General features: G+C 37.3%; 1 protein-coding gene across 2 annotated transcripts in view; it reads left to right on the top strand.

The window, feature by feature from the left end:
* ASB7 (ankyrin repeat and SOCS box containing 7) overlaps positions 1-4,054 on the top strand; it is a 55,320-nt gene extending 51,266 nt beyond the window's left edge. For both annotated transcript variants that reach the window (XM_063448824.1, XM_063448825.1), the window contains one exon: positions 3,662-4,054. In XM_063448824.1, the coding sequence (XP_063304894.1) occupies positions 3,662-3,801 (140 nt within the window). In that variant the 3' untranslated portion in view covers positions 3,802-4,054. The remainder of the gene's footprint in view (positions 1-3,661) is intronic.
* Positions 4,055-13,866: the final 9,812 nt, after the last annotated feature.

Below are 13,866 nucleotides of genomic sequence, written 5' to 3'. Positions count from 1 at the left end.
GATATTTTGGACCAGTTCCTGTTCCAATTTCATCAATATGGTCCATTAGCTCAACAACAATCAGATTGGATTGAAACTGACATATATGTGATCCATGAAACGCAACTAGAATTCTTAGATCTCATAATTTTATTAAATATGGATGGAACTGTTGATAAAGAACTATTTAGGAAAAGCACGGCATCAAACAGCCTTCTACACTGGCAAAGTTTTCATCCATATCGCCTCAAGGCCGGGATAAAATACGGCCAGTATAGCTACAAGGAACTGCTCTAACGATGAGTCCTTCCTAGCCGAAGCAAACAAACTAAGAATCCGATTTTAAAACCAAAGGCTACCCTAACAGAATTCTTAAAGTGTTCCAGAGAGCCATGACCCAAGAAAGAAGCCTAAGTCTTCGTTCTACCAGACCCCCTCCCACTAACCAGATTATCAGATGCATTGGTTCTTTTGACAAACAATGGCAACCCATCAAGGAAATATTCACTCAGCACTGGCCAATCCTACAATACAATACGGACTTGAATCCAAAATTAGCTGCTTATCCGAACATCACTACATGTAGATCAAAAAACCTCGGAGATCTTTTGGTACACAGCCACCTGGAAAGAAAATCACCCTCCAAAAACTGGCTAATGCACCAATGGGAATCCACAAATGTGGACACTGCAAGGCCTGCCCATTCGTAAAACCTTCAAAAACTGTCAAATGCATTAAAACTCAAAAAGAATTCAGAATCAATCATTTAATCAATTGCAGTACCACTAGAGTTATTTATGTTATAACATGCTCATGTGGAATGCAATATATTGGTAAGACCTATCAGGAACTTAGACGCATCCTACAACATATAAACTCCGTAAAAAAACTAAATCTGAGTACTCCTTTTGCAAACCACGTTCGAAATTTTCATGATGGCAACCCAAATCATCTATCTTTTCAAGCCTTAGAAAGAGTCACATTGAACTCCAGAAAAGGCGACTTTAACTTGATACTTTTACAGAAAGCGTCAAGATGGATTTACGAGTTCAAAACCCTAACACCAGAGGGCATCAATGAGGAATTTAACTTGACCCCATTTATACACTAAACATTAGGGTGTTTACAGGCTTTTATCATTGTTCCAATAGCCACAGTCACTATACTAGGCAACATCTTTAGACTACATGGCATAATGCTACACTAACAAAACAAAATTGGTCTTCATGCCACTGCTCAAGTATAGGAAAATACATTTATTTACATCTGCACGCCTTGTATTTATGATTCCTCACCTGGTGCTTTGTAAACCATGTACATCACCACCGAGTTGGGAAGGCTTGACCATATTCCTTGGTCACAACTTAGAACCAGACTACACTATTATTTCTGTACATCGATGTTCTTTTAAGTTCCCTAAGCAAATAGGAGATTTTTCAACCACTGGTACCTAGTACATTTCGGCACCATTCACATATCGCTACATCATTTATAGAAATGGGTTTACTGGACATGTGCAAAAACTTATAACCATGACGGATGTCCCCTTAAGTACTCCGTCCATTTATTGTATCTATGTACAAACAATGTAAAATACTATAGTCATATAATCTACCATCGGCACATTTATAATAGTGATAATATGCCGCAAAACTCAATATATATTTTGGCAGTCCACATCTCGGCGGTATCCTTAGGTTGAGGATTTGACTTTTAAAATATCTTATTAATGTAGGATCACGTCACATTATTTACAAAAATGTATACATCAAGATACTTTCCCTACATTGGTCACTATACCAGGGAACCCTTAGTGACGCCTGATTACCAATTATTGGGATGACTTTTTTGATTATAGTTATCGGCTTGACTGATCTATTCACTAGACTATATGATCCTACTACGATTTTGCATATGTCACTTGCCGAGTCAATCTGGTTCCTCATCTAGCAGCTTGCAACATCACATTTATCACAAGCAGTTCTACTCTGGATCCTCCTGACTCATATTCAATTCTGTATAGTTGTGGATAATTCCTATAGCCTTCACTCTACGGCTTTCAAATTAAGCTCTGAAGGGGTTAAAGCTCCCCTTTTACCGGAGTTCATGTGAACTCTGACAACCCGGTTACGTCATCCCCCAGTCTCATTGTGATAGGCTGAAAACGTTTGACCATTTTTCAATTCTTACCAATCAGAACTGTTACTTACCTTTATAACATTGGTTACTTCCCGCACATCGGTTACCCTCTGTAGAGTTGTGGCTGAAACGCGCGCGTCAGGGGCCCTCGGTGATCCTCAGAAACAGCTAATTTTCTGTGTCAAGACAGTTTACATCACATTTTTCTTTGGATCCCGAGCTGTATTCTGCTATCATCTGGAGATACGGGACCCCTTCATCTTTTTCTGCACTATCTGTACACATTTTAGTGCTTCTTCCATCAATATGAAGCACTCTATATGTGGATGATCGACTGTGCAACTATATATGTTCTTTTTTTGCACAACCTATACACATGAGGCAGTGCTTTCTTTATCACAATTAAGCACTATAGATGTGGATTTGACCAGTGGTGTACAGCTTCTTGTAAACTACAGTTTGGGTATTAACCCATACCATATGCATATGCCGATATATCACTACTGCAAAATAGTTTTTTTGCAAATAGTATTAGGTGGAGGACACTGAAAACTTTTGAACAGGACCTCCTTATTCACCATCATTATGTTGAACTACATCTAGTCAACTTGGAGACAACATCATTCAGCAGTATTGGCTTTATAACTAGAGTCACTAGCTCTACCTAACTAATGGAAAACGCATTGAGCTCTACACTAGCCAGTTGCTCATGTAGATCTATACCTTAGTAACAGATTTAGTGCTAGTGTTACTCCTTTATTACAATTCTCCTTTTTTGCAGTCTCTCAACATTGATATTTGTTACAAGTAGCTTTTCACTTTGTGTCAAGTTGTTGGGTATCCGTTCACTCCTTAGTACCTATGAGGTTTATCCATGTATTAGGCTTTGTTGTGTATATAGTGTTCATATTATTATTTATAATATTTATAATATATTTATATATTAACTATACTATTAAAGGTTATATTTTAATTTTTATTCGGGAACTCCGTTTTTTTTCCCCTTTTCCTGTTACTACTTTTGTAGTCTTTGATGGGTTAACCCCTATACAAGTGTATTCCCTAAGCTTCCAGTCCACTACTTTTGTTCTTATATTGGCATTTTAGAACTAAATAATTTAAAATAAAATGTGTGTTTGTACATTTTATTTAAAAAAAAAAAGGTTCCATCCTCTCTTCTCACCCCTATCTTTTCTCCTTCCTTACCACTCACTTCCCTTGCATTCTGTTCTAAACGTTAACCCCTCCCCATTACATTCACCTGTAATTATTTTTTTTTATTGAATACTTAAGTCACTTTAATGAATTTAATTGCAAAAAATTTTCAGTTTTGGTTACAGATGAAAGTTTTCAGGTTTTGAATGGTACAAACAAACCAATGAAAAGTGCCTAACGTCCCCATAGTGAAGCTATCAAGTTGGAATAATTTGTGCATGAGAATGAGGGTTATATGAATGTATTGCTAAGCACATTTAAGCAAGTATAATGTAAACCGAACTACAGCATAGATTTGACATTGTTTTCATTCTTCTTCCTTGTCTAGGGCAGCCAAGGTTTCTGCAAGATTTATGCCGGATTAAAATACGCCACTGTATAGGACTACAGAACCTCAAGCTACTGGACGAGCTCCCTATTGCCAGAGTCATGAAAGACTACTTAAAACACAAATTTGATGATATCTGAGTGTGCTTTCCGCGGCAGAAAAGACTTTTTGAATAATTCTAGGTGTGATATTCCAGAAGTGGGAAAGGCTGTATTGCACAAGTATATCCTATGCAATTTCTGATATGGGATGGAGTCAGAAGGCAGATATACACATTTCATTTTAATATTATTTCTTTCCCTATTTTATGTTAAGTGCTAGAAAGGTCTTAAATTTTTAGGGTGTTTGGCTTTTTTTTTATTTAATTTTTTTTTTTTTTTTTTTTAAGTATCATCCCTACTCCCATTCCTTCCCCTTTTCACATGAAATACATGGATTTTACTACCTTGTGAGTACCCTCAAGGTTCACCATATGAGGTTTAAAATGTATCCCTCTTTTTCAAACACCGTAATAATGGCAAATTTCTCTCAAATTTAAAGATAAGTTGTATAAACTGTTGTTATATTTCAAACTACCTTGCAGTTCCTCTGCCACACGCCATTCAGCCATGAAATACCATTCAGCTGCCAAAAAGTTAATTTACAGTGTTTTAAAATTTTTTTTTTTTTTTTCCACAAGTTTGCTTATTCAGGGAAAATTTTCTTTCTATTAAAACACTATTTCCAATCGATTTTCTTTTAAGAAAGATGCAGCAGAACAAATCTGTTCACTGGAACAAGTCACGTGGTTACATTTTTATTATCTCTTCCATTTAGTCTTTTGCCTCTAATTTTTTTTTTTTTTTGTCCCTGAAGTTGCAGCATTGCAGATTTAAACACTTTTTTTTTTATTTTTTTTTCCCCTTAATTTTTTTTTTCCTCTGGCTCTGTGACTTGTTTTCTTCTAATGTGTATGGTGCTATGGTGTCTTATTTATATACATGAACAATTAAAGTCACATTTAAAAAAAACTTTTTTTATTTCTTTCAATATTTGTAGAACCTGTACTAGGAGAACTACACTTTCTTCCGATTCTTTGGTGCTTAACTAGACCTGAGGTAGGCAAAACCTCTGTCAAATAGTAGGTAACAGAACAAGATGGTCCAGGCACTCAAGGTTGTATATTGAGCCAATTTATTGGAGAAACACCGGAAAGTTTCAACTTCAGTTGAGGTCTTCAAGCCCCTCATGTTTTTATAATTGCATAATAAATTTGTAATAATACAAGGTTGAGCAGAAAATGCAACATATAAAAACTTACATGATCGGTTGTTCGTCTATAGAAACAGCCCAGTGTCTCACCATCTGTATTGTGAGAAATCCAGAATTTCAACAAAGTTTTATAAATGAGGAAAAAAAGACTAAGCTAGAAGCCCCCAAAACAAATATGTAATATTTAATCATTGCCTGGGATTTTTGGGTGGTTAATAGCACAGGTGTACCTAAGGGGCAACATAATCATACAGCATATGATGTATACATATCAGAGTTGGAAAAAGGTATGCTTACTCGATTGTTTCTCAATTAGTGTTCCTTGGAACAAAACTGGGGTTCCACTGTGATTTGCCCTTCCGGTGTCGCCCAAGCACCTAAGGTCATCCAATGGGTATCACTGAACAGGGTCCCAGTTATGCTCTTAAACGGATGTTTAAGTAGGAGACATCATTTGATACTAGACTATAGAGAGAAATTCTGATTGTAAGAATACCAACTCTATCAACGTCATGCTGGATATGTCAGAATGACAAATGCGTAATCCAAATGATCTTTTGAATGAGGATAAGTGGGATATAGAGATGCGTTATCGGATGCTGGGAGGAAGTGACAGCCTGTCACATCCTCCCAGACATAGAGTCTGCCGCGTTGAAAGGGAAGAGGCAGCAGAGTGGGGTGAGCTGCTGCCGACCTCACACACCAGCCTCAGCTAGCAGCACTCAAAGCACGTCATCCTCCTGCAGAAAAAAGGTAAACTAACAGGAGGGTGACTACAAATGTAAACATAATGACCTGTGTATGTGTTACTGTCAGTATGTGTGTATTTTCTAGTGTATGTATGTATGTATGTATGTATGAGCCGACTCGAGTATAAGCCGAGGCCCCTAATTGTACCCCAAAAAACTGGGAAAACTTATTGACTCAAGTATAAGACTAGGGTGGGAAATGCAGCAGCTACTGGTAAATTTCGAAATAAAATTAGATCCTAAAAAAAATTATTTTAATTGAATATTAATTTACAGTGTGTGTATATAATGAGTGCAGTGTGTGTGTATGAATGCAGTTTGTGTATGTGTTGCAGAGCCTTGGTGGGGGGTGGGCATTATTATTATTATTTTAATAATTGTTAAATTTTTATTTTTTTATTATTTATAGATTTTTTTTTTTTCGTCCCCCCCCCCCCCTGCCTGCTTGATACATGGCAGGGGGGGGGGGGGGGCTCTCACTCCCTGGTGGTCCAGTGGCATTGGCAGTTCAGTGGAGGGAGGCTGTCAGGAAGCTCTTACTTACCTCTTCTGCAGCTCCTGTCAGCTCCCTTCTCCGCGCTGGTCCGGTCAGCTCCCTCTGCAAGTCCCAGTTTAAGTCTCGCGGCCGCGCTATGACCCCGCGGCTCTCACGAGACTTACACTGTGAGCTGACCAGACCGGCGCGGAGGAGAAGGGAGCTGACAGGAGCTGCAGGAAAGGTAAGTAAACGCTCTTTGACAGCCCCCCTCCTACACAGCCCCTTGTCTGTATTATGGCAATGTAAATTGCTATAATACAGACATTGACTCGAGTATAAGTCGAGTTGGGGTTTTTCAGCACAAAAAATGTGCCGAAAAACTCGACTTATACTTGAGTATATACGGTATGTGTGTGTATGTGTGTGTATATATATATATATATATATATATATATATATACACACACACACACCGTATATACTCAAGTATAAGTCGAGTTTTTATATATATATATATATATATATATATATATATATATATATATATATATATATATATATATATACACACACACTATTAAGTGTCTCCACCCTCTGCATGCAGACACTGAACTTTTCTCATAGAGATGCATTGATTCAATGCATCTCTACAAAGAGATGCTGATTGGCCAGGGCTGTGTTTGGCTTTTGCTGGCTCTGCCCCTGATCTGCCTCCTTGACAATATCAGCCAAACCAATGCTTCCCTATGTTAAAACATTGCGATTTAGCTTTCAGCAACACTTCTGATGTCAGCCAAGCAGGCACATCAGGGGCAGAACCAGCAGCAGACAGAAATAAAAACAAAAGATGTAACTGTGTAGGGGGCATGGGGTGGCCAGTGCGGGCTAGATATTGTTTTTAACACTATAGGCTAAGGAGGTCAGGAATACATGTTTGTGTTCCTTTAAACCATGATCACAATGAGCTTCTATTAAATGGCCACTCTATGCACCATTATCACGCAAGGGCTTTACACTCCATTTCTCCAGTTAGTGTCAAAAGGTGACATAAAAACATAAAAGAAAAAATAACATTTCTTTATGGTGTCCAAAGTCTCCATTTATGTCAGCAAATGTAATAAAAATATAAAAAATAAAGTCAGTACACGTAAGAGTACAGAAGAGTTACATATATTCGCTTGTTGTGAGCAGACATAGCCCACAAATATCACAGAACATTACATTCTAGTCTTTGCGTTATTGTAGCTAGGAGAGGAAAGAAGTATGTTGTGTGTATGTTCTGATTTATGTAGAATTAGTTATTTATTTTGGCATAACCCATGTGTGGGATTAACCTACAATTCCTATATACGAGTTTGATCCTTCCCATATCTTTTTATGTATATCGTGGAGTATTTTTATTTTTAACCCCTTAGGACTGGTTAATCTCATAAGAGCAGACATTAGACTGTGAGAGTAGGACCTGCCAAAGATGGGGTACATTGACGTTGTGGCAGGCTTATGCAATGTATGATCATATAATGTAACTAAATCCCCATTTTTTTGCCTAGATTAGGTGTTTTAAAAAAAAAACGTTTACAAACTAATAAAATCTGTTGACATTGAAGTTGCTGTTTAGTAGATAGGAGAGTGCGCTGGATCTTGTGTATTGTTTATATAATATGGCCCCCAGCAGCACCCCATTTAAGCATGTTTAGGTGAGTGCAACCATCCCCCCATGTTTCCTATATATATATATATATATATATATATATATATATATGGTAGAAAACAGAGAAAGGTTGCGCCAATGATAAAAATATATAACCAGTAAAAGACTGTACAACAATAAAAATAATAAAAAGAAATATAATAAAAAAGTTCCAATGTGTGTCCGAAGATCAAATGGTTTTTAGTCTCTAAATCCGCTGTGGGGGTGGCTTCTCTAGTTGTTATGGTTCACACCGTCTTGTAATATGGAAGACACAAGAAAAGAGGACCAATCGTGCGGAGTGTATTTACAGTAAAACGTAGTAGAATTAGATCTTAAGTATTACACTCACATTTAGATGAGCTATAGCCAGCTCTGGGTTTGTAGGCATACAGCGGAACAATCCCCGCTTATAGGATTTGTTGGTGCTTGTTAATGCTTGTCCTTCAGGGGTTTGGTCCAGCTTGCAGGAGAAGGAGATAAAAACAGCAGATAGTGCTCTCTGATGGTATTTTAAGTGATGAATAAAATAAGATAGAATATACTCACAAAAGGAGTGCAGGTCTCACTGCACTTTTTGGATAGCGTTAGTGGTATAATCCCCACTTCAGGATATGTAGTATAAAAATGCCAGGAAAAATAATAAAATTTATAGTTGTGTATAAAAAATGATAATGGTGCATATATCTAACCAAAAAATCATTTATTATTTAAAACACAATATAAAATAACCATAACGCGTTTCACCGCTGGGGCTTTATCAAAATGGTTTTAAGAGCAGACATTAGACTGTGAGAGTAGGACCTGCCAAAGATGGGGTACATTGACGTTGTGGCAGGCTTATGCAATGTATGATCATATAATGTAACTAAATCCCCATTTTTTTGCCTAGATTAGGTGTTTTAAAAAAAAAACGTTTACAAACTAATAAAATCTGTTGACATTGAAGTTGCTGTTTAGTAGATAGGAGAGTGCGCTGGATCTTGTGTATTGTTTATATAATATGGCCCCCAGCAGCACCCCATTTAAGCATGTTTAGGTGAGTGCAACCATCCCCCCATGTTTCCTATATATATATATATATATATATATATATATATATATATATATATATATATATATAGCAAATATTAGTCCATTTCCTTCCCCCAAATCTCCATTAGATTCTTTTTGCAGGAGTTAGTTTAGAGATTGCCGCTAAAGGAAGTTTTAGTCTGTTTTAGCATAGGGTTAGGTAGATTGTAAAATAATAAAATTAAAAACAATTGTGTGTTAGTAATTTGTTAGTTTTGTGTCAGGTAGTGTGTTGGTGAAACATGTTTGGAGGAGGAATATGCCTTCTTGGCGTCAGACTCTGATTTCACTGACACTGCATCTGATTTTGACACTGGTCAGTTTTCTGACACGTCTAGTGACATGTCATCTGTGTGTGAGCCGGCTGCAAAAAGAAGCTGTGCTTTCCCTGTTAAGCCGAATGTGGAGGAGGACTGGGTACCTCCACAGTTAGCTGAGCCCAACATCCCCCTTTTTAGTGCCAACGCAGGCATTAATGTCAATGTGTATGACTTCTCCCCTACGCAATATATGGAATTATTTTTAGGCGATACCATCTGGGAGGAGATTGCTTCCCAGACTAATCTCTATGCTACCCTATTTATTAATACCAATCCAGGTATCTATGCAGTCAGGGAACATGTTTGACATACCACAGATGTCCCTAAACTGAAAAAATTCTGGATTTTTACTATGCTCATGGGGATTATAAAGATCAATTTGCTCTTACTGGAGCACCAACCCTATCTGTTCTAGTCCAGTGTACTCCCAAACCATGTATAGAGCAAGATACGAGTTGCTTCTCCGATATTTACATTTTATTGACGATACCCTCTGTCATCCCAGAGATCACCCCCGATATGATGGGCTTTATAAAATACGCCCACTGGTAGACCATCCTCAACACAAATTTTCTGAAGTTTATACCCCCCAGCAAAATATATAAGTTGATGAATCGCTAATGAAATATAAAGGGAGATTAGGATTCAAACAGTACATCCCCGCAACGCGCTCTAGGTATGGCGTAAAATTCTACTGCTTTGCCAGAGCGAAATTGGCTATATGTTTGCCTTTTGCGTATATGAGGGGAAAGATGGTCAACTGGCTGTCCTGACTATCTGGGGACAAGTGGGAAAATTGTTTTGGACCTACTGATCCCCCTTGTTCAATAAAGGTTACCACCTTTATGTGGACAATTTTTAAAGCAGTGTCTGTCTGTTTCAAACTCAAAAAATGCCAAAGATTTCCCCAGACCTCTCCTAGGGGCCAAATTTAAAAGAAAAAAAAAAAGGTGAATGCAAAGCTGAAGTGCTTGCAATAAAACGGTGTATTGGAACATGTTTTAAGCTCTACCACACAGAACATACCTTTTTGTAATTCTTGAGTATTATTATTTTATTATTTATATAGCGCCATCAAATTCCTCTTCAATTTTTTTTTTTTTTTATTGTGAAAGCTGTAAAATCGTGGCACACCAATGCATGGGGGGCATAGGTGTACTCAGGGGACTTCACAGAAAACAAACTGGGGTGTTATCTGGCAGTAACATATAACCAAATGGCTAAAATCAAAAAGCAGAATTCAAAAATTACCACCATGCACATTCTCTGAAATTTTCTTAGCACAATGGATGGGGGAAGGATGTTAAAACATCACATGTACAACGATGACGTGTGCATAAAAACCAGAATTTAAAAATGACCACTACACTTTCTCAGTTTTTTGGGGGGCAAAATGGTTGGGGGAAAGAAGTAAAAACACCCCATCTTCTATAACCTTTGATGTCTACTTTATAAAAATATATACTATATATACTTTCATGATCGTAACATTAACTGGGGGGGGTGCAAAAATATGGCAAACTGAAGATAGGCCAAGCATAGCTATATATCAAGTTGAAAACTGACCTGCACAAGCCCCCTAATCAACCCAGCAAACCTATTCATGGGTGATATCACTGTACTCAGGAGATGTTGCTGAACACATATTAGTGTGGTTTTGGCAGTAACGCATAACAGGGTATGTGCATTTATACCAGAATTGCAATGTATGTGGAAAAAAAAAAAAATCAAACAAAGAAATTACCTATGTAAAGATTGGTGGTAAAATGGCTGCATAGAAAGTGTTAAAATATCCTTATATGAATACATACGAAAATAAAGGAGCAAGTACAAAAGGAACCCCATAGATAAAGGGACCAGATTGTAGCTCCTAAAGGAAACCCACTTGTTATTCTCTGTGTGGGGGTAACCCACTAGTTAGGCGATAAACAAATAGAGAGAAAGAGGACTAAAAGTCCAATCAGAGAATAACTTGTTAAAACAGGAAGCCCTACCTTTAATGAATCTAAAGGAAATAGTATATTGAGTAAACCAACTAGAGTGAGGTAAAGGCTACAGAACAATCTAAATGTCTATATTGAAGACATATAGGCACAGAAAAAACTGTATAGAAGATCAGCTAAAAAGCTGAAAATGCCAAGTTACCTATCCAGAGGGACAGGAGTATACCGCGGTAAAGGGAAAGGGTGAAGAAGAGGTTAATTTAATTATTTAGAAGGAAAACTCACTCTTAAGCGCCTTTTGAAATCCCCAAAACTCCAATGCTAAAATAAAGCAAGTTTATCCCTATGATACCTCGGCACCGTGGATAAACCACTAATGTCCTACTTGGACTTATAGCCATATAACTTACACACAAAAAAAGCATGTAAACAATGGCTGTTTTTAAACTCTGGACAAAATTGTGAATCTATTTAGCAGTTTTTTTTCATTAGCTTTTGTAGATGAGTAAAAGATTTTTCAAGTAAAAGTCAAAAAACATGTTTTTGTTTTCAATTTTTCACCATATTTTATTATTTTTTTTTAAATTCAATGATATGACATGATACAAATAATGGTATGTAAAGAAAGCCCTTCTTTTCCTGAAAAAAACCCCCAATATAGAATTTGTATGGGAACCGTAAATGAGAGAGAAGAAAATTGCAGCTAAACACAAACTCCACAAAAGTGTTAAAACCGCTCTGGTCCTTAACGTACAACATGGCCAAACCAGTCCGGTCCTGAAGAAGTTAATGGTCCATTTTCCAAGTGAAACAAGTATTATTATTTTATTAACATTTATATAAATCTACTTTTGTATTACATACATTGAAAATATCAACAGCATTATGTTTCAGCCTTTGTGATATTCATTATTAATTCATTCTTTAACCCCTTAACGCCGTTACGGTGTTCTATGCCGTCCTGCATTAAATGGGCTTTAAAGCCGTTGCAGTGGCATAGAACGCCGTAACGGCTTTCAGCCCCAGGAGCCAGGATTTACTCACCTCTGCCGCGATACTCTTCTGGAGGGCTAAAAGTAAATATTTGGATATTTTCAATGAATTGGTCCAAGCAGATCTAGACAAATTAACTAACAACAAATACCATCTCAATCTTAACAAAAAAGAAAGAGAAGCTTTAAAAATGCTAACTGAGAATTCTAATATAATTATAAAGGAGGCAGATAAGGAAGGAGGCACTGTGATAATGGATAGATCTTATTATATGGAAGAGGCATATAACATCTTAAATGACACCAATACATATGAAATTCTATCACAGAACCCTACTTCTATGTTTCTACCGTCTTTAAAAAAACTATTGGATTTGGGTATAGAGAAGGATATTCTAAATAAGAAGGAATATGATTTTATTTTTAATCCTAATTGTAAAACAGCTACCTTCTATTTCTTACCCAAGATACACAAACACCTCTAAAGACCCCCTGGCTGTCCTATAGTTAGTGGTATTAATTCTCTGTCTTATAATTTGTATAATTTGAGTACATAGACTTTTTTCTCCAACCTTATGTTCCTCTTAGTGATTCGTACATTAGAGATACTAGACATATTCTACAAGATATAACTTCAATACAATGGAAACCTACATATGTTCAAACATCCCACATGACCAGGGCATTCTGGCCATAAAGGAGATACTTAAGAAACATCAACTTCTTCCACCTATTCAAATTGAATTTTTGATACAATGTATGTCATTTGTATTGACAAAATTTTTTGGGGGGTTTAATGACCAGTATTTTTTACAAAAATGTGGCGTCGCCATGGGTACCAAATTTGCCCTCAGTTTTGCCAATATGTACGTCTCCCATTGGGAACAACGACATGTTCGGCTAGGTGATCTTCTGGGGGGCAGTTTAGTCCTATGGCGGCGCTACATAGAATGATGTGCTACTTGTATGGGAAGGCTCCATTGAGAGTCTGGATCTCTTTTTTTGAACATATTAATTCTAACGACTATAATCTTAAATTTACTCATAATATTAGTCCAGTTTCTCTAGATTTTCTAGATCTTACTATCTATATAGACCATAATCAACTTAAAACTAAGACATTTTTCAAACCCACCGATTGCAATACAGCCATAGATTTGTCCAGTGCTCACTATCCCCCTTGGCTTTCTAATGTGCCTAGAAGTCAGCTAATTCGCCTGAGAAGAAACTGTTCAGATGACACGATATTTGTTCAACAAGCTCAAACAGTTAAAGCACGTTATTTAGAAAAAGGTTATGATCAGGATCAAATTAATACAGATATACAAACTATATTAGACACAGATAGGTCTCAATTTTTGAAGAATCATTATAAGAAACAACAAGCCAAAAATATTTCTGATTTCAAGAATAATAAATATTATTCCTGATAGGCCCATGATTATTTATAAACGAGCAGTTAATCTTAACCCCTTAAGGACCGCTGACGGTTCAGGACCGTCAGCGGTAAAACGTGCGTTTGGACCGCTGACGGTCCTGAACCGTCATAACGGTTTTGGGCTACTTACCTGATCGCCGTCGGTCCCACGGCGGCGATCAGCTCTCCTCCCGGTCCAGGGGGGTTGCCTGTCTGCCCGGGCAGTCCCCCCTCGGCAGATCAGGACCCCACGGCCATGTGATCACTCGATCACATGACCGCAATAGGGGT

This window comes from Pelobates fuscus, chromosome 3 (genome assembly GCF_036172605.1).
Source record: "Pelobates fuscus isolate aPelFus1 chromosome 3, aPelFus1.pri, whole genome shotgun sequence".
NCBI classification, from domain to species: Eukaryota; Metazoa; Chordata; class Amphibia; order Anura; family Pelobatidae; genus Pelobates; species Pelobates fuscus.
The sequence above is the reverse complement of the archived record's forward strand: the minus strand, read 5'-3'. Positions and strand labels throughout refer to the sequence as shown.